Source organism: Drosophila persimilis, unplaced genomic scaffold (genome assembly GCF_003286085.1).
Source record: "Drosophila persimilis strain 14011-0111.01,24,50 unplaced genomic scaffold, DperRS2 tig00000000-arrow-pilon, whole genome shotgun sequence".
In the NCBI taxonomy this organism is placed as follows: domain Eukaryota; kingdom Metazoa; phylum Arthropoda; class Insecta; order Diptera; family Drosophilidae; genus Drosophila; species Drosophila persimilis.
This window is the reverse complement of record NW_020825288.1, coordinates 6589424-6609961: the sequence shown is the minus strand read 5'-3', so window position 1 is coordinate 6609961 and position 20538 is coordinate 6589424. Positions and strand designations below refer to the sequence as shown.

The following is a 20538-nucleotide window of genomic DNA, read 5'->3' as shown; positions in this document are numbered from 1 at the left end:
GTGGAAGGTAAGAGCCCACACTGTTAGACCACTGTTACGCCACTGTTTGCCTACTGCTTTCCCACTGTTAACCCACTGTTATACCACTGTTAGCCCACTGTTAGCCCATTGTTAGCCCACTGTTTGCCGACTGTTTTCCTACTGCTAGCCCACTGTTAGCCCACTGTTAGCCCACTGTTTGCCGACTGTTTTCCTACTGCTAGCCCACTGTTAGCCCACTGTTTGCCCACTGTTAGCCCACTGTTCGACCACTGTTAGCCCATTGTTTTCCCACTGTTAGCCCACTGTTTGCCCTCTGTTAGCCGCTTAAAAGCTTAACATTCATGTCATTCATGTTTCAAAGAGTTCCCACTTAATTTTTCTTAAATTTTATACCTTATTTGCTAGACTCCCTGCTACCCCCCTTCGCGAGTGCAGCTCCCACGTCAATTAGAGTTAATTTCATTAGCCGGCAATAACTTGCAGCACTTTCCGCAAGAAGTTACCCCCCCTTTGGCCCGGTCTGGGGTAACAACTTTACTTTTTGGCTAATTCTGTTGCTGTTGCTGATGCCGTTAACGCCTCGCTGAAGCTGAACGTTGCGTTTATTTTGTGCGTCATTGTAGGAGACCCTGCCACGTGCCCCGTGCCCAGTGCCCAGTGCCTCCTGTCGCTGTCCCTGCCTCCTGCCTCTCCCTCTGCGCCCTGCCTCTACTCCTGCCTCTCCCTCTCTGCCCCCCGCCCCTCCTCTATTGCCAGAAACTTCTTGTTGCAGTTGCAGTTACATTTGGCAATTAGCCGCTGCATTTTCTTGCACTTTCGCTACTTTTGGCCAACACCAACCCCCAAAACCCCCTCCAACCCCCCTCCCCTCCCCAATACATATTTATTAGCCGCATTTGTTGGATTTTAGCTCAATTAAAAAGTTTTACTCCAGCTACTTTTCTTCATTTGGGACCTCTCGACTCCGATTTTGGCCACGATTCTCGACGCCCGACGCCCGCCGTCAACTTCCATTCGGACTTTGGGATGTCTTGTTTTTGGCCAAGAAGTCTTAGCCTTTCTTTTAGACACTAATTGCAATTACTTTCGGGGTCTGGAAACAACACAAAGAATTTATTATTTAAGACCCAACCATCATACGATTTTATGCATAAAGAATACAAGTTTTTCTCAGCCCAACAGATGATTGGTGCCCCAGCCCCCTGGATGGTGGTAGTGGTGGTGCTGCGGCTGCTGCTTGTGCACCACCGTCCTGACCACCGGCACCTTAACCGGATACGGATAGTAGACGGGCGTGGCCACCGCCTTCTCCACCCGATAGGGCACCCGTCGCTCCACCACAAACGGCATGGGACGCTCCACCGGCACTGGCTGGATCCTCTCGATGGGTATCTTCACCTCCTGCAGCTGTGGCACAGCCACTGTCCTGGTGACGGGCACCTTGATGGCCACCGGCTTGGGCACGGCGGCTATAACGGTGCGTGGCACCTGCAGCTGCAACGTCTGTTTGTAGGGCACCAACTGCTTCTGGTAGTGCGGGACGGGCACTTGTCGGATGGTCTCGATGTGTTTGCTTAGAGGCACTCCGGCCAGGGCCTGGCTGCTGGAGGGCGTGTGGTGCACGCTGCTGGTGATCGGTGGCAGGAAGTCACGGGCTTTGGGCAGATCTGCCAGCTGCAAATCGACGTGGGAGTAGAGCAGCTGTTGATCGGGGTTGTCGTGGTAAAGGTTCCTCAGTTCCCTGGGGTCCTGGTGGCGGTCTCTCGGGTCCTGGTGGCGGTCCCTCGGCTCCTGGTGGCGGTCCCTCACCTCCCCTGGGTCCTGCTGCCTTTCCCTCACTCCTTGTTGCCGTTCCCTCACCTCCTGCTGCCCCCTGCTCTCCCCCTCCTCCCCCTGCCGATACTGTGCCTCCTCCTGCTGTCGCTTCACTGGATTCGACCATGTTTGGCGCTCTTTGATCCTGGCATAGGCACTCGACGGCTGGTCCTCTTGCTCGCCAGTTTCGTCGCGATAATTAGAAATTTGTTCGAAATGGTAATGACCGTAGGGCGTGGCCACCCGCGGCGTCGGCGACTGATATCCATAGCTTTGATAGGCACCAGGACCCGGACCAGCCTCATAATTTCCCGTATTAATGACAAAATCGATATCGCCACGCGGTCCAGGCTGCGAGTGGGGCACAAATCCGGACCAGGCCTGGGGTGGGGCATAATTTCCATATGTGACGGCCGTGGCCCTTGCCAGGTCATCGCTGCCACCAAAAGTGCCATAATAATTTCGTGTATATCCTGTTAATCCCGCCAACGACTCCGTGTCCAGGCCAGTGTCCTGGTAATTGCCTCTGCCATGTTGCAGGGGCAGGCCCTGCGCCACTTGGAGGCCGCCGCTCATTGTTATGGATAGCAGGAGCCACATTAATGCATAGATCGTTAATGAACTGTTGGCATGTTGGCCAGAGCCGGGAGGAGGCCTCATGTTCCCGTCGTGTCCTGTCCGTCCTGTCGTGTGCTAATCCTTGGCGCTCGAGTGCGTGTGCCACTGCTGTGGCCGTGTGTCCGCTTTCAAATGTAAAATTCCCTGCAACGCGTTGGGGTTTTTATAGCAGGGCCCACACATGGAGTTCATTGGCCTCCTCCCGAGCCCCCACTTTCACTTGTTGTTCCGCCTGGCGCTCTCGTATCTGGTATCTTTGAGATGCCTGTGCAGCGATCCGATCTCTCGATTGTCGGCATTGTGGCATCCTCGTCTTACATTTGATTTTCCATCAAGTTTTTCCCTCCGCTTCGTATCACATTTCCCATTTTCCACTCGTTGCGGCCAATGTCGCGGCCACTCCGATGACACACCGCCAGTGCTTGCGGTGTGTGGCACAGGGGGTGGGGGTGGGGGGTGGTTGGGGCATGTCTCTGCCAAGTGTCGCAATCGGTGGGTGGGAGTCTCGTGTTGCCGCCGCCGCCGCACTTTCAGTTTCCAGTCAATGACATTTAAAAATTCCTCTATTATATTTAAGAGTTTTTGGGTCTTTGTAGCAAAGCGAGTGAGCCGGGGGTATGCGCGAGGGCCTCCTCTTATAATTGAAAAATATATATAAAAAAAATTATATTTTAAAGACTTTTGGCAAGGCACGTATTTAATTTAAGTAAATAAAAAAATACTACAAATTAAATAGAATTTATTAAAATTGTATGAAATATCAAATCTAATGAATAATCCATGAATATATTAAATTTAAATACGAAATATATTTATTTTTCTTAAATATGAAAATATTTTAATCAAATACATATATTCTTATAAATTGAATCATTGAAAATTATATTAAAAAAGTTTTTTGTTGGGACGGCCCATATTTAATTTATATATGAAACATTTAGTATAAAAAAAAAAATAAAATAGAAATAAAATATAATTAACAAAAAATTAAAATCATATTAAATTTTTACTAGCTATTTTTAATCGAATTATGAAAATATTTTATTTAATTATGAAATATATTTGTGATGGCACCTTGCTTTTTTATTTTTTTAAATATTTATTTTTAAAATTAAATTAAAATATTTAATTTAATTATGAGATATATTTATGAAGTAAGCGAGAGCAATTTTTTTAGTTAGGAAAATATTTAATTTAGTTGTGATATGTATTTATGATGGCACTTTCTTTTTTTGTTATTTATTAAAATATTTAATTTAAATATGAAATATATTTATGAAGTAAGTGAAAGGTCTTTCTTTTACCATTTCCATTCTCTTCGAAAATATATTGGTATGATTTTAAGAATCAAATCAAAGTTTAAATATTAATATTTTATAATTGTATATATTTTTTTTGTCTTCTATCTGGGAAATTATTTTTTTTTGTTAATTTTTAAGAATTTTTTCTCTTGGTGTATATTTTGCATGCCACAAGCGGCCAAATCAAATATATTTTCTAACAAGCAGCGGCAACATCAAACGGGTGAACGTGAGAGGGTTTAAACAGGTGGAAAGTGCGAGAGAGAGAGAGAGAGGGGGAGAGGGAGAGAGAGAGAGAAATGGAGATACTTACAGGACGAGTATCCGATGAACGTTTGGATCATTCATCATTCTGCCTCCGAATTTAAGTTTGCGAAAGAAGTTTTCTCTGCCACCATTACCCCGTGCCCCCCGAGCCCTACCCCGTGCCCCCCGCCCCATGCCCCCTGCCCCCCTGCCCCCTGCCCCCTGCCACAGCACTCTTTTCGGCGCAAAGTATTTGCACAATTGCTGGCCCTCGAGAGCTGGTTGGAGCTGCGCCCCCGAAATGACAGCGCCAAAGTACACGTAAAGTGTATTTTCGCATTGAATGAGGTTAAGCTTCGTTAAATTTACCCCAAAAACCACCCACCCCCCCCCCCCCCCTGCCACTCCCCCTCCCCCCCGTCTGTGTGTGGGTTACTTGTTGGATGCATTTTTCTTTTTCGCTTCTTTTTCATTACTTGAAATCCTTTCAAGTCTTGTGAAGCATATTTTAGCCAAGTTCCATAGAAAAAAGAAGGTGGCCCGATGGTGGCCAGAGTGTGGGGGTGCGGTGGTGGGCGTAAGTGGGTGGGTGGCTGGCTTAGAGTGGGTGAAAAATCAACGAAAAGCTGCCAAAGTTAAATGCTGCCACACGGACACACTTATTAAAGTTTAAAGTTGCTTTTACATCAGAAAATTAACGGGGAATGGGCATGGTCAGGGACCCCAACCCTTTCGCAGGGTGGGGGGGCGGCCTGTGACACTGAAACTTCATTAAGGCACGTTAAAGGGAGAGGCAGAAACAGTCAGAAGCAGGGCCAAAAGCAGGGCTTGCAAATAGCCAAGAAATTCCAGCAATAGGCGCCTTTGTTTGGGCCCTCCCAGCCAGACCAGGCGGCAAGAGAGGGGAGGAGGTGGGCCCTGCCTAGAGAGAGAGGGAAAGGAGGGCCCTGCCTAGAGAGAGAGGGGAAGGTGGGACCTGCCAAGAGGGGGAGGGAAAGGAGGGCCCTGCCTAGAGAGAGGTGAAGGTGGGCCCTGCCAAGAGAGAGAGGGAAAGGTGGGCCCTGCCCAGAGAGAGTGAGGGGTATGGTTGGTGACCCCAACCCAGAGAGAGAGAGGGGTATGGTTGGTGACCCCAACCCAGAGAGAGAGGGGGATGGTTGGTGACCCCGGTCATCGTTGCATGCGAATTTAATCAAGTCTTGCCATAGAATTTACGGTTCCATTGCTCAGCCCCCCCCTCCCCGGCCGTTGGCCAGGCCACAGAATTACCCCAAACTTGGCCTTGGATTTTAGAGGGGATGCCCCCCTCCCCCCCCGCCCTCTGCAGTGGACATCCTGCTGCAGCTTCTTGTTGTTTTGGCTTAAAACAATTTGCGGTCCCGATGGTCGGTGAGGTTGTTTTTTTATGGCCCTTTTTGGCTTGTTTGGCGAATTCTTTGGAATCTTTTTGGCGGAGGTCATGGCCTGGACATGCAAAAGTGTTGACTCAGGTGATTCCCCCCCCCCCCCACAGGGTACTACAGAATTTCCTTCGATGTTTTTTGTGTAAAGTTTTCGATTTGCTTGAATGTCAAGGCTTCGCGCGGTAAAAAACGATTTTAAAGAGATAATCAAAATTGATAAATTTTGGTTTGACCAAGAAATCAATATTTTTTATCAATAAAAGTAAACAATATTCATTTTCAAATGTAAACCCGATTTTTACCGTTTTTTTTTAATTGTATTTTTAAATTGTATATTATTTTATATTAAAAATTTAAGACGGATTTCTAAATTTGTTTAAAATGGTACCTTTTATTTTACATTATTTTATTCTTTTTATTAAAAATATTATACCGATTTTCGAATTTTTTTTAATAGTATTCTTTATATTATATTATTTTCTTTTTTTCTTTTAATAAACAAAAATCTGTTTATATTCAAATACAATTTATAATTTATTTAAATTAAAATAGAAATTTAAATTAAAAATGTATTAACGAATTTTAAAACTTTGTTTATTGTCGGAAAATCCATTATGTGCTTTATTCTATTTTGTTGTATAGTTTATGTATTGTAAAATAATTAAATTAAAAACGAAAAACTGATATTTTTGAACATTTTGTGAATCGAAAAGTCCTATTTAAAAAACCCTTGAATCCTCTACTTATTTCCTTTTGGCCGAAGAAGACCACCTTTCTGGCTGATTTTCCTCTCATAAATAAAACGTCAGCACGTGCCAACCGAATGTCCCAAGAGAGTGACCAAAGAAAGGAGCAGGTCCCACGATTTTCATTACCTTCTTGGCGGCCCTGGCTGCGAGAGTAGATTCCTGGCCCGACGGCGGACCGCAATCAAAATTCCAGGCCGCGGCTCTTAATTGGTCTTTCTTCCCGGCGAAAAAGGAACTCTGCTTTTTCTTCTACTTTACTTCTCTCTCTTTCTCTCTCTCTTGGATCCCAGTCTGTGCAGGCTGCTTCGTTTTTCATTCATTTGATTTTCTTTACGGTTTTGCTTTTGTTTTGCCGACCGTACCGGGGCATACCCCCCTCCCTCGCATACAAATGCAAATTTCAATTACGCGTATTGCGGGGCCAAATTGAAATGCCTTGGAAAATATTTTCATGCTCTCCTCCACTCATAAGAAATGCAGCATGGGAGCTCGGGCTATAGCCTCCCTTTCCCCCCCCCCCCCACCCCTTGATCAACAATCGCGTGCATTTCATTTGCATTTGGAATGCGGGCGGCAACTTTGGTCGTACTTGAAATTTATTTGCTAATTTTGTAACATGTGTCCCTCGTCCTAGTCCTGTTTTTCTTAGGGCTGGGGGTTGGTAAAGTCAAAAACTTTTTCACTACCAATTTGAATGGTAAATGGATGGGATAGTTGGAGTCGGAGAATCCATTCGGTTTCTGCGGTTAATGAAATTTTCATTTGGCCCAAAAGTTTTCCTGTGGCATCTTTTAAGAAATATTTCATTTAATTGCCATTGAAATATTTAATATTAATTAATGGGCTTTAATTGCTAGAGACTTTTGTGCCTCTCAAACTCATTAAAAACACATCAGACCTGCTCACTCACACACACACACACACACACACACACGGACACGTATTAGGAGTATTAATCTTAATAATTACTGCATATTGCCTTTGCCAGAAAGAATGCCCTGCCATACCGCAAAACAATGCGAAAACTTGGCCAAACAAAAGCCACAAACTTGGAATGTCCTTCCCCATTCCTCTTTCGTCCTCCCCTCCCCTCGTCCCCTTTGACCAAAGGCATTTTATCTGACAGCCGCAGAGCCAGAGACCAACTTTTATGCCATTTATTTATCTCCTATTTATGACTGACGACTGACCAACCCGAACGCCACCGACTGTCTGACTTTGGCTGCTTCCACTTAACGTTTCGAATTATTAATGAATTCTGTTGTTGGCCTTGAGGAGGGGGGGGGGAGGGGATTTTCCTTGAGGTTACGGGCCCGTGCACAAATAGAATTTTGCATCAAAGACAAGTTGAATATTAAATCGATTGTCGACTGCATACATATTCATGGTGAATTATTTACTATATTGGCAATATAAATCCCACATATTCCATAAATAAAAAAAAAATGTAAGGCAGGAGAAACTGTTTACGCAAAAAAAAAACCGACACAATGCAAAGTGGACGAAAACAAAAACAACATTCGTTTCTCGCCGTTCTCCACTGAAGCAATGACTTTTTTTTGCTCGTCTTTCGTTTTGCTTTTGCTTTTTGCGCGGACGATCATCGGCTGCCATATGTGTGTGTGTGTGTGTATGCACCTGCTTGTGCTGGAGAGATCCCGCACCACAAAAGCGAGAGACAGACGTGTTCAATCGTGCCTAAACGAAAGCCAAAGCAGAAAAAGTGTTCGGTGTTGCTGTTTGCCCTTGGCTACGCAGTACCTTTCTAGTCGTAGCTGGTCCTTCTTTTTTCTCTCCCGCTCTCCTCACACACCACACCACAAAAGCGAGAGGCAGACGTGTTCAATCGTGCTTAAACGAAAGCGAGAACAGAAAAGGTGTTCGGCTCAGTGAGAGCAGATCGGGTGGGCTTGTTGTTTTTGCTCTTTGCCCTTGGTATGCTGTGCCTTTCTAGTCGGTAGCTGGTCATTCTTTGTTGTCTGTGTCTCTATTGCTGGCATTCGTAATGCATTTGTTCGTTCCATCTATCCGATTACAGTCCATCTCGTGATGCTTCATCTACTTTATACGAGTAGTGACGCTAACTCCTTCGAATTCGTCTCACTTGGCTGTCAAGTGGCGACAGATGCCCTAATGAAAGCTGACACAAACTCGTACGATGGACGTACACACATGCAAACATATATGGACGTATGTGTGGATGGATGGCAGCTGCTATTGGAAGCGCTTTTAGTTCTCAGTCATTGATGGACTGCATTTGATTAAATTAGTATGCATTTGAGTTGGGAAAGCATCTGCCTAAATGGCTGCCATCGCTCAAATATCAACAGAGCCGGAGAGCAGCAGCAGCGGCAGCCCCTGAAAGCTCCCCCTTGCCCACAAACAAGCCCAAAGCAGCCTTGACGGAGTTTGTCAGTGAATTCAACCAAATAGGAGTGCATATGTGTGTGTGTGTGTGTGTGTGTGTGTGTGTGGGTGGAGGCGGCCTAGACCGCGCAATGTAATCGTAGTTAAATTGAAAAAGTTTACCCCCATTTGTTTTATTTTTATTGTTTTTTTTTTTGTTATTTGGGGATATATGTATACAGATAGATGTATACCCCCCTCCCACACACACCCACACCCTTACACACACACATGTGCATCTGTGAGTGGCCGCAGTTAGTTTCGTGCTCGCTGCGAGAATTTAGTATTTTATTGAGTTGTTTTGATGGTTATTTAATGAAGTGCAATTTCAGTTTTCGCACACTCAACACGGCCACGATTTATTCAAGAACGGTTTCCCGGCCGTGTGCGAAATGGAAATGGAAATGGGGGGAAAATGTGCCGGGGTATTCGCGGCATGCGGCTGAGTGATTGCTGGATAAAATTAGGCATGATTTTCAAAATGCATTCTCGATTTGCTTTTGTTCGGCCGCTGACTGCCAACCAAAAAAAGAGAGAGTGAGAGCGCAATGCATTCAATTTGGCACGTTTCAATATAATATTGAGCGCGTTTTGTGCGGTGGGCAATAAATCAGTGGCCAAAAGCGAAACAACTCAATCACTGACCGCATGTGTACATGTCCGCGGCACAGTGGAATGGCAATGGGTTAATTGTGGCCGCCTTTTCAAACAGCACGACATTTTGTTGCTGTTGCATGAGGCATTTTCAACAGTCTTTCTAAGCCATATTTAATTTCAGATTTTTGGTTTCTCATATTTGGTAATTCATGTGTTTAATTATTGAAATAAAAGAGTTTTATATTAAAAATGAATTTTATTTTTTAATTGTTTTTGTCTGTATTTATTTTAAGCTATATTCCATGTCCTTAAGTTTAAATTTATTATTATTGCGCCGGTCACTTTCGATTTAGAATTATTATTAAAAATAAAATATAATAAATTAATAATTAAAATAGAGCTGAAAGCTAATAGGCAATAGTAGCTAGTGCTTGAATATTTTTTATGTATGAATATTTTATATTAGCCTTAAATTTAATAAATTAAATAATAATAAAGAAAATATAAAATTTGTTTAGTCTTAATATAAAATAATTTTAATTTTAGTTCTTTTTTTTGTTGCTGTTTTTCATTATTTTATTATTTTTTTTTATCCTTCATATTTTTGGACTGTATATTTTGTATAACACTTTTAAGTGTTTTAGGTATTTTATTTTAATTTTTTTTTGTATAATTTTGTTGGTTTTTGTTGTTTGTTTGCATGTCTTTATATATTAAAATTATTATTCCTTTTACTAAAATTTATAAAATTAAATCTAATACCCACCAGTAATATTTGCATTTTTTTTTAAAGATTATTGCGCTGTAATTTTTTTTTTTAATTTTAATTGTAATTGAATATTATTTTAATTAAAATTTTTTTTATATTTTTAATTATTTTGTTGTTTTTGTTTTGTTTTTTACCAAATATTTTACCAAATTTACCAAATATTAATATTACTATATTTTTTTTTTTTTTTACTATTTTCCAACCATTATTTTTTTTAACGGATTAACGAAAAACTATCCACTGATTTAAGTATCTTAGTGGAAGTATCTTTTCATGTGGCCTCGATGGTCTGCACTTGAGTCTTTTTTCGTGATTTATTCTCTTCCATTAAATCGAATTGTCACAAAATTGGTCATGCCCACAGTTTCGGCCGCAATTTAGAGTAAATTCCTTTAATAGGGTGACCAATGCATTGCCCCTCACCAGCCGCGTGGGGGAGGGGTGTGGGTGTGTGTGTGGCCGGCAGACATATTTGTAGTTAATTTGCTTGCCTCAGACCTAGCCCCCCCGCCCCGCCCCCTCCCGCCCTGTTTGTTGCGGTCGGGCCTTTGTAGGACAATTAAACGCTAATGTGATTGGCACTCGCGGCCAGTAATACTTGGGGTCGGTCGGCCCATACGTATACGCAACGGCATCGCTCATACGCTCTGTGGTGCCATTTAATTATGGCAAAAATTTCCTGCCTGCCTGCCTGCCATTAAGATGAAGTTATATGCACTGAGGAGTTGCCACTGCAATTAGGGGCTTTCGACGGCAGCCGTCAGCCAAGAACTTTGCCGTCAATTAGTTTTATTGTGGCAGCAGGAAAGGGGTGGAGGAAGGGGGCGTGGGGTGGCCGCAAAAAATGCCTTTAAAAGTGCATTAACTGCTGCACGAGTCCTTTAATTAGCTTTTGCCAGGAAGTTGCGGCCAGGGCTTTTACCATTTGGTTTTCCTTTCCGTCAGTTCTTTTTTTTGGTCGAATGCGTGCCGCAGATCTAATTATGAGCAATTAACAACTTGAGGCCAAAGGAAACATTTAAGCACCTTTTGAAAGGCAGTGCAAAAGACTGGAATTTAATTAAGTAAACATAATTAATAGAGGACTGGGGCTAGGGCTAGGCTTAATCAAAAGATTAACATAATGTGAGAGACAGTGCCAGGAAAAGAAGGCCACAAGACATAAATATTCATTCGTTAGCAGGGGGGGGCAAAGTGCCATAAGCGGAAATCAATTTCATAGATACGAAAGCCAGCTCCTCTGTGGGCCATAAGCCGGATGAAGAGCCAGCAGCCAGCATCCAGCATCCATGGCTGCCCCACGAAGCAGAAGTTATTGGCCAAGCAAAAGACGACACACACATTGTTCGTGTGCGTGGGGGGGAGGGGGGGCGGGGGGGCCAGTGGTCCTTATTGAATTTCAATGACACATAGCTGGAATGTATGTCTGTGGCAATGACAAAAGCCAAACACGGACCTGCCCTCGTCCGGACAATAACTTGTTGACGGCGGATGTGTGGCGGCAATAAGTACATAAATGGGATTATTTGTGCCAGCCCCAGAAAGCTGCACGAGTAGTTATCGTTATCTAATGATATTTTTCAGATACATCCTTCAATTCCCAGGCCATGCCAGGGCCCCCCACCATTCGGGGGCTGCCTTGACGAGGGACCCAGCAAAAAGATTTACACTCCTTCGTGTTTTTATTTATTTATATTGAAATTAAGTTGCGCTTGACTGTAGAAATTGTTGCGGTTGGCAGTTGAAGGCATGTTAACCCTTGTAGCCAGATGTTTTCTTTTTCATTTGCCCTTTTTAAACCGCTTTTTGTGCAGCAAAAATGGGGTATATCGGTTCAGCCGTTCGAAGTGTTCTTTCTTTGCAAAATGTGAGCTGAGAAGTGGTTCTGGAAGAGACAGTGGTCTCTCAATTGCACAAATGACGGGCCATCTTGCTCTTAAGACACTCTCTTAGCCATACCTGCTCTCTGTTGGAGCTCTGGAGCAATGGCGGCCTAAAGAAGAGGCAAATGAAGAGCGTAACGGCCAACAAAAGAAGGAAGAAGAGTGTCAGAAGCGTGAAGAACAGCCACTGGGCCACTATCATACTCTCCCAGCGATGCATCCACTCTCTCACTCACTCAGGAGCAATGGCGGCCTAAAGAAGAGCCAAATGAAGAGAGTAACGGCCCACAAAAGAAGGAAGAAGAGTGTCAGAAACGTGAAGAACAGCCACTGGGCCACTACCATACTCTCTCCGCAATACCTCCTCTCTCCAACTCGCTCTGGAGCCACAGCGGCCCAAAGAAAAGGCAAATGAAGAGAGTAACGGCCCTCAAAAGAAGAGAGAAGAGTGTCAGGGCCACTATCATACTTTCTCAGCGATATCTGCTCTCTCTCACTCACTCAGGAGCAATTGCGGCCCAAATGACACCCAAATGAAGAGAGTAACGACCCGCAAAAGAAGGAAGAAGAGTGTCAGTAGCCCCTGGGACTATATTTCTAGCCAAATCTAATTCTTGCTGAGCTCCAGGGTAGCTGCTTGGTCTCGACCTGCCCTTCTAACGTTCTTACTTGTCTCTTCCTTTTTTTGGTTTTTGTTTTTGGCTGCTTTTCTCTTAACTGTTTTTTATATTTTTGGCTCGGCATTCAGCGCGGATTTGTGTGGGCTGTTGGGGAAATTTGAATGCGAGACGAAGCTGCTCCACCACCAGCTTCAGAGCCAGGACGTTTCGGTGCCCGTGCCCGTGCCCGTGCCCGTTCCCACTTGGCTTTAATTTATGGCCTCCATTGCATTCGCTTGTGTAAATTGCTTTGTGGTTTCGCCAGTCTGCCATTTCATTGAGCTCTGGTTCTGGTTGAAATTTAAAAATTTAATGAGCTCCACAGCTGTGTATCTGTGGCATCTGTGTATATAATTACTGGATAGTCTTGGCCCAGGTGTACGGGTTGTTCCAGTTTCCCATGGTCTGGGGCTGGGGCATCTAGAAATCATACTTCAACGGAGTCAACGGAGGTCTATGCCTTTGTCTGGCGGCATTTAACTTATTAAAAGGCCTTCTATGCCACAGCGATTATGTGGCAATCGAAAACATTTGCATTAAACGCTCGCTAATTGGTGTGCCTTTGTCATGGAAATGTGCACTAAAGACTCGACTGCCGGCACACACACACACACACACACACCCACACACAAAAGCGATTCGCATAAAGTGCAATCACTGCAAAAAGTGAGGCAAGAACAGGAAAAATGTGTGGCAGGAGGGTCCATAACGAAGCCGCAAATACCCTTTACAGAGTTATGGGTTTAGCATTGAATTAGCGAAGGATCTTTGGGGGGGAGCTGTGATCTGGGCAGCCATAGACTTCAGGAGGATCCCTAACGAAGCATCAAAAGCTCTGGCGATGGTTATGGGTGATTCCTTTGACTATCGAAGGATCTGTGAGGGATCTATGGTCTAGGACAAGAAAAATGTGTGGCAGGAGTGTCCCTAACGAAGCCAAAAATGCTCTGTCGATAGTTATGGGTCAATTTTGACTATCGAATGATTTTTGGAGGAACTATCGAATGATCTTTGGAGGAACTGTGATCTGGGAACCCACTCTTTGACCCCAGGATGGACTCTAAGGAAGCGCCACAAACCCTGTCGATGGTTATGGGTTTATCCTTTGACTATCGAATGATCTTTGGAGGAACTATCGAATGATCTTAGGATTTATGATCTGAGAAGCCTTTGACCCCAGGTTGGTCCCTAAGGAAGCCCCAAACACCCTGTCGATAGCTATTGGTCTATCCTTTGACTATCGAATGATCTTCTGGAGAAACTATCGAATGATCTTTGGAGGAACTATCGAATGATCTTAGGATTTATGATCTGAGAAGCCTTTGACCCCAGGTTGGTCCCTAAGGAAGCCCCAAACACCCTGTCGATAGATATTGGTCTATGCTTTGACTATCGAATGATGTTAGGTGTAACTATCGAATGATCTTTGAACGAACTATCGAATGATCTTTGTAGGAACTATGATCTGGGAACCCATTGACCCCACGATGGACCCTAAGGAAGCCCCAAGCACCCTGTCGATAGCTATTGGTCTATCCTTTGACTATCGAATGAGCTTTTGAGGAACTATCGAATGATAGGAGGATCTAAGGTCTGAAAAGAACCACCTTTTCCCCTTAGCCCGTTGCAGACCTCCGCTGGGGATACCCTCTTCAAAGGGTATACAAAAACCCATTGCATACAAATAAGAGGCATGGCTAGGGGGTGGTGGGGGGTGGTTAGGGGTGCTTTCTGGTGCTGGTTCTGGTTCTGGTTCTGGCCTGGCATGAAAGCAATTTCTATAAAAATGCGTTTAACAGCAGTCGACGCCACACAAAGCAACACATTTGCTGCATTTATTGCGATTTTCCGTTAACTTGCTTGCACTTGCCACACACACGCACACACACACTACCACACACTACCACACGCTTCCACACTTTCACACACAGAGAGAGAGGGAGAGAGAGGAGCATACAATGCGATCGTCTGGGCCCCCCCGTCCTGGCCTCCTCGATGGGGGGATTGGGTGTGTGGCTCGGGCAGGATATCGTTTAAAATCTCGCGTTTGAGTCCTGCAATAGAGGGTGCCTCCGCCTCCACCTCCTGTTGTTGTCGGCGGCTGTTCCTGTGATAAATGGATCGGAAAATGCGCGCAGTTAGCAGACAGCGGGCGCCTTGTTTACCGGCGTCCTGCTTCAGGCCTTATTGTGTGCCACCAAAGCCAGGAGGGCCAGGAGGGCCAGAAGGGCCAGGCTCCCACCAACAGGCTCATTACAATGGCCCACGGAATTGGCCTTAGCTTTTGTCTTCTACGAGTACTTTTTGTCTTTGATTTGGGGGCAGGTGGCAGGGAGGGGGAGTTGCCATAGTTTTTCTCCACCGTATCGCCTCATTTGGTGCTCCGTTCAAGCGGCAAGCGTTTACACCTCACCAGCTCCTTCCAGGGTGGGGGTGGGGGGTGGTGGGCCAGCGTTATGGAGCGTATTAAGTGATGGAGGTCTTTCCACATTTGGAGATACTTTTGCCAGGATTTTTTTGTTTGGCGCACAAGTTTTTCTTCCCTACCTGCCGCATTGATTCCATTCTCACAACTCATTTCATCAATTTTCGCCAAAGTCGAGTCCAAATTTTGACAAATAGCGCAGCCAGTCTACCCAGCCATGTGTGTGGGGTGGGGGGTGGTGGGTTGTGGGGGGCTCCTAGTTTTTGCTAGTCAAATTCTGGCGCTGGGCTCCTGCCAGCACATGCTGCACTTCAAGTTTTGCAGCTCCACGCTGTTTGATAAACGATTCAAAATTAACTTGGTCTTGCAGCCACTCTGCCCCAGAAGTTGCCTCAGTCAGCGGCTCCACCTCCGCCTCCGCCTCCGCCTGCACCTCCGCCTCCGCCTGCACCTCCTCCTCCACCTTTGCCTCCTCCTCCACATCCTTCTCGAGTTGCGGCCTGGCTTAATCAATTGAATGTGTCAGTTCCATATGAGCTTCTGTGCAGCTACCAAATTGATGGAGCACGTTCCTCTGGCCCCACATTTGGGGCTTCATAAAGACAGATAAAGTTTGAGAGCATTAGAGAGCGGAGGGCAGAGAGCGGAGAGCAAAGAGCGAAGGGCAGATAGCGGAGAGCGCAGAGCAGAGAGCGCAGAGCAGATCAACCATCGGTTATTCAAAGATATTCAATCAGATAAGATACATTCGTATCTCACCGTACCAAAAACTTTGGCAGATTAACTTTTTTCTTTCCCCCAAAAACTTGGCTTCTTAATGAAATTTTTCTTTCATATTTTCAACTACCGTTTTTTTTTTTTGCAGCTCCATTTATTTTTTTGTGCCCTGCGTAAGCGTGATTTTTCTCTCATGGAGTCGTCGGTGCAGGTTAATTTATTTTCTTATTGACATTCTTGGCCGCCTTTCACTATTTGCGGCGCTTGCCGGCTGCCTTGTCGTTTGTTCGGGGAAATGTCAAAAGTTTTCGCGCCCATAAATTGTCGACAAGTTCCTGGTGGCACTCAAACACGGCACTTTTTTGTCCAGTTGCCTTTTTTGCATACCCTGTAACCGTGGTAAGGGCATGGGCATTTTCGTGGAGCACAATTTAAATTATACTTTTGTCATGATAATATTTTAAGATATCTTAGCTTTGATCTGGTTATGTATTAAAATAAGCCAAGGATGATTAATTTTTTTGGTATTTTTCGGTATTTTCGGGTATTTTTCTGGTATTTTTCGGTATTTTTGTGGTATTTGTCGGTATGTTTTGGTATTTTTCGGTATTTTTGTGGTATTTTTCTGTATTTTAAAAGTCTTTGTCTCCCCTTTTCGGTATTTTTTCGGTATTTTTAAAGTGTCTGTCTCCCAGTTGCCTTTTTTGTCACCTTGTAATCATAGAACATATTTCTATATACTTTTAACTCGATATTATATTCTAAATTGGTTGAAATTCTTAGATGTGATTGTAACATCAATTAAAATAAGTCAAAGATGTTTTTAAAGGTATGTTTTCTAGTAATTTTCGGTACTTTTTGGTATTTTTCACTATTTTTTCTGTATATTTTTAAGTCTCTGTCTCCCAGTTGTTCTTTTTTGACCCTCTGTAATCATAGTAAGCGTATGAGCATTTTCGTGGAAATAAAAGCTCGCTTCCATATATTTTTGACCCCATTTTATTTTCTAAATTGATTGAAACTCAGATAATTTAACCCATTCGCATATAAATTTATGGGCTTTGATCTGAACATATATTAAAATAAATCAAAGATAATTTTTTTTTCGAACTTTTTCGGTATTTTTTGGTATTTTATCGGTATTTTTTCTGTATTTTCTATAAGATTAATTAATTTTTATAAGCGTGACTTTATGGCATTGTTTGCAAAATCTTTGAAACAAATAATGGTATATTTTCTTTGTAGTATTTTCTCCAGTTAATGGATCTCCCTATTAGATCCCTACAGTAATAATACAGTAATTTTTGTATGTAAATGTTGTAGATGTATGTATCCACCATCGTTTACAATAAAATACATATTCCCCCCAAAAAGAAGTATTTCCCCCCAGCACGGGGTATCCTCAAGTCCTGCCGGCTCCTGTGTTACGGCATCGGCCGTGTCTTGGATTTCGCTTGTCGACCATTTTGATTATGTTTAGTTTAATGTTGTTGGCCCGAGCCAGTGACCCCGGCACAAGTCACTTAGACGGATAGAGGGACGTCCGGATGGAGGGACAGACGGAGGACGGCAGACCTGGCAGATGTTGATGCTGGCTGGCTATTCTTTTTATTGTTTGCTCAAAATTGTCATCAATAATAATAAAAGTACGACAGCAGAGCAGGGGACCGGGGGGGGGGAGGCCAGTGGGCCACTTGTGATATATAATAAATGTTGCCATGTCTTTGTCTAGTTCTGCTCTTAGAGGAGGAGTATTAATGTGTGTTGTGCTCATGGAATACACTTTTGTATTCATTCGACCGCAACTAAAAATGTTGCCCATAAACTTTTCCGTTGCTGTTTTATTTCCTTTTCTTTTTCTGGACAGTCCTTCAGGATCCCAAACACTGGCGGTGTTTCCCCGACGACTGTTAGGGGGGGTGGCCTTAGGTCTCCTCCTAAGGATGGCTTCTCCTCAGGTCTCCTCCCAAGGACGGCCTCTCCTCAGATGTCCTCTCGATGATGGCTTCTCCTCAGGTCCTCCCAAGGACGGCCTCTCCTCAGATCTCCTCTCGATGATGGCCTCTCCCCCACGACCGCCCCATGATGGCCTTTCCTCCTCGGGCCTGCCCCATGATGGCCGTCTCCTCGGGCCTGTACAAAAATCTCGCTTTATATGGTTTTTTATTAGCGTTGAATTAAATTGAGCAACGCATCGGAGTCCTTGTGGTCCTTTGGCTTTGATGGAAAAATTGCTAATGAAATAAGTTTTTAGTTTGTGAGATTTTTATTTCGTTAGCCAAAGGAAATGTTGCTTTATTTTGTTGGGGGGACTCCATTAATTACTGTCGCCACAAAACCGGAGAGTAAAGCCACTCAGTGCCACACACACGAGACCCACCACTGACCCAATGATCTGTTAAGTATCCCCAACCCCCCCTTCGCCAATCCCCAATCTGAACGCACAATTTGCTCGGAATGGCTATTGATTCTTGGTTTGTTTTTTTTTCTTTTCTTTTGCAGGACCTGCTGCAGTTGCTCTCCTGATGGATTATAAGGACTCACCAGGTGAGCGATGTCCAATTACTTTGAACAACTTTGAACAGCTGCAAGGACATGTCCGCACCGAATGCAAAGTGCCCTGTGGCATGCCCCTTAGAGGGGCGGGGCGGGAGGGGACTGTGTATAAGTTCTCATTAGAGTTTAAGACATTGACATCCATCTGTATGCTGCTGCTGTCCAATTAGTGGGAGAGTCCTCTCGAAGGAGCAACGAGAATCATTTCCATTTTCTCGTTTTGCGGCCTGCTGCACTTCACATCCAATGGATGCCTCCCCCCCAAAGGTCCTTGAAGAGTTCTTTGCTTTAAGAAGAAAATGGGCCCCCCCTTCGGCAGGAAAAAAGAGCTCAGAAATTCCATTAACGTACAGCCGCTGAAGGGCCTGGCAAATGGAGGTCCTTTCGCGTCGGCGGCCAGCAGATAGTGGAAAAAATCCGTATTTAAATTTCTTTTACAATAATATTTACCTACAATTCCCGCTTCGACACCTAACTTCCGCACGAGCGAAACCCTCCGCCCCCCCCAACCCCACCCCCTCCCTGCTGGGGGGCAGCCACTTCCGTGTGAACTAATTCCCTTTCACTTCTGCTTCCGTTTTGTCCGCTTTTCTTTCGCCTTCTATATCGCTGTCTTAATTTCCCCTCGCGGACACGCCCCCTGCCCCCCCCCTAGCCACCCCCTGGCCACCCACTTTTTACTGTTATTGTTTGTAATTGAAATGGTGCAAACGTACAAGCGATAAAATGTAAAACCAAATGCAGGACTCTCCCTGTGTGGGGTGGGGGGTGGCATGCCCCATCCATCGATTGCTCCATTTAACAAATTTCGATTTCCGCATCAGATTTTCGCCCCCATAGCGACTTCCGGTGCGAAGTTTTTCCTTAAGCTTTTATTGCTTTCCCCCCCCCCAGGCCTTTGGGGGCGGAGGAGGAGGCAGTGGGGCGGGGGGTGGTCTTGCGGCTGTATTGACGCATGGAATACACGTTTATTCTGCTGCTACAACCCTGCAATTTTTTAATTATTGAAATTCTTGTAATTTCAATACCTTCAGGGCATTCATCGCATGGTGGGCGCCGTGTGCTGTGTCGATATTTTCCATAGCTGAGAGCTGTAATGCCAATAGACGGGAAAATCTGATTAAAGACGAATGTTGAACAGAAATCCCACGGTTTTAAGTGCGCTTTTAGAGGGTTTATGGAGTGTTTTGAAGGTTTCTACAGTGTCTAATTTCTCCAAAAAGGAGTTAATCATTCATTTAGTCCTAGAAGGATTAAATCTGCAAGACCTATGCTTCAGGGAATTTAATCCCTTTATTCCATTTAACAATTTAAGCGAAGATTTGTTCATTCCACCATTTTGCAGTGTATTTCCAGCAGGTATCCCTGCCATTGAGGCCATCTCCTTTGGCCAACGTTGAGTACTAGTTCGAGCCAAACGTTGCTGCACTTCAGATGCTATCTCTACAGCCTTTTAAAGCCAATCCTGCGAATATTTCCTTACACCATGGCCAAGGGTGGTGCCACAAAATTTTAATTTAATTTTAATTTTTAAAGTAAAGCTTGTATTGTATGGTTTTTGTTCCTAGTTTATGTATAGCAAAATATCTGATTGGAAAAATTTAGTTTCTGTTTAAAAAGTGTGTTTTAAATTAAATTAATTTAATAATAATTATTAATAATAAATGAAATAAATACATATAAATTAATAGAAATAAATAAATAAATATTCATTAATTCCAATAACTTTTTTAAAAATCAAGTTAAAAAATTGTGATTTTCAGAATAATTTTTTTATACATAGTTATATGACACTATGATTATTTTTTGTTTATTTTTCAGTTGAATATTCATGAATTAAATTACAAAAACCAGTCAAAAATGAAAAATGATTTTATGTAAAATATTTTTGTATAGTTGTAGGACACTAAGATATAAAAAAAGATAAGCATAGATATTTGATTGAAATTGATTTGTTGACAAAAAAATTGAAATTGGAAGAAACTTTGCATATTTGTATTTTGAACGATATTTCTGAGTACTGAAGTTGTTTTTGTTCGCTCTTTTCGATTTTTGTAAATTTTTTATTTATTTTTTTAGGTAACGGATGATATGGAATTAAAGTTTTCTTTTTTTATTATTATTATTTCATTTATTCTTAATTTATAATGTAATTTTTATTGGATTATATGTCCAGGTTTCTAGGGTAGAAGGTCCTCTTAGATAATCCTGTTGGGCAGGAGAATTCGCGATAAATACAGTAGAGAAAAGACAGAAAACAGTTTTAAAAATTTGTTTAATTGCAGATGTTTTGAGGAGGTACTGTTTTGCACCCCACTTCGGTCCTTAAATTCCAAATTTAAATCCCAAAAAAAAGCGACTTTTGTCTGCAGTATTTGGGATACTTAAGAATAATTCTAAGTGACTCGAAAG

The 20538-nt window shown here is 43.5% G+C and overlaps 1 protein-coding gene across 1 annotated transcript; it reads right to left on the bottom strand.

Moving 5' to 3' along the window:
* Positions 1-1152: 1152 nt before the first annotated feature.
* On the bottom strand, positions 1153-2373 carry LOC113564921. Its single transcript, XM_026984354.1, has one exon. The coding sequence runs from the start codon at positions 2371-2373 to the stop codon at positions 1153-1155; it is 1221 nt and encodes a 406-aa protein (XP_026840155.1).
* Positions 2374-20538: the final 18165 nt, after the last annotated feature.

Bases quoted from the DNA above. Each gene is read 5' to 3' on its own strand.
- LOC113564921 (XM_026984354.1), bottom strand. From the start codon at position 2,373: ATGAGCGGCGGCCTCCAAGTGGCGCAGGGCCTGCCCCTGCAACATGGC.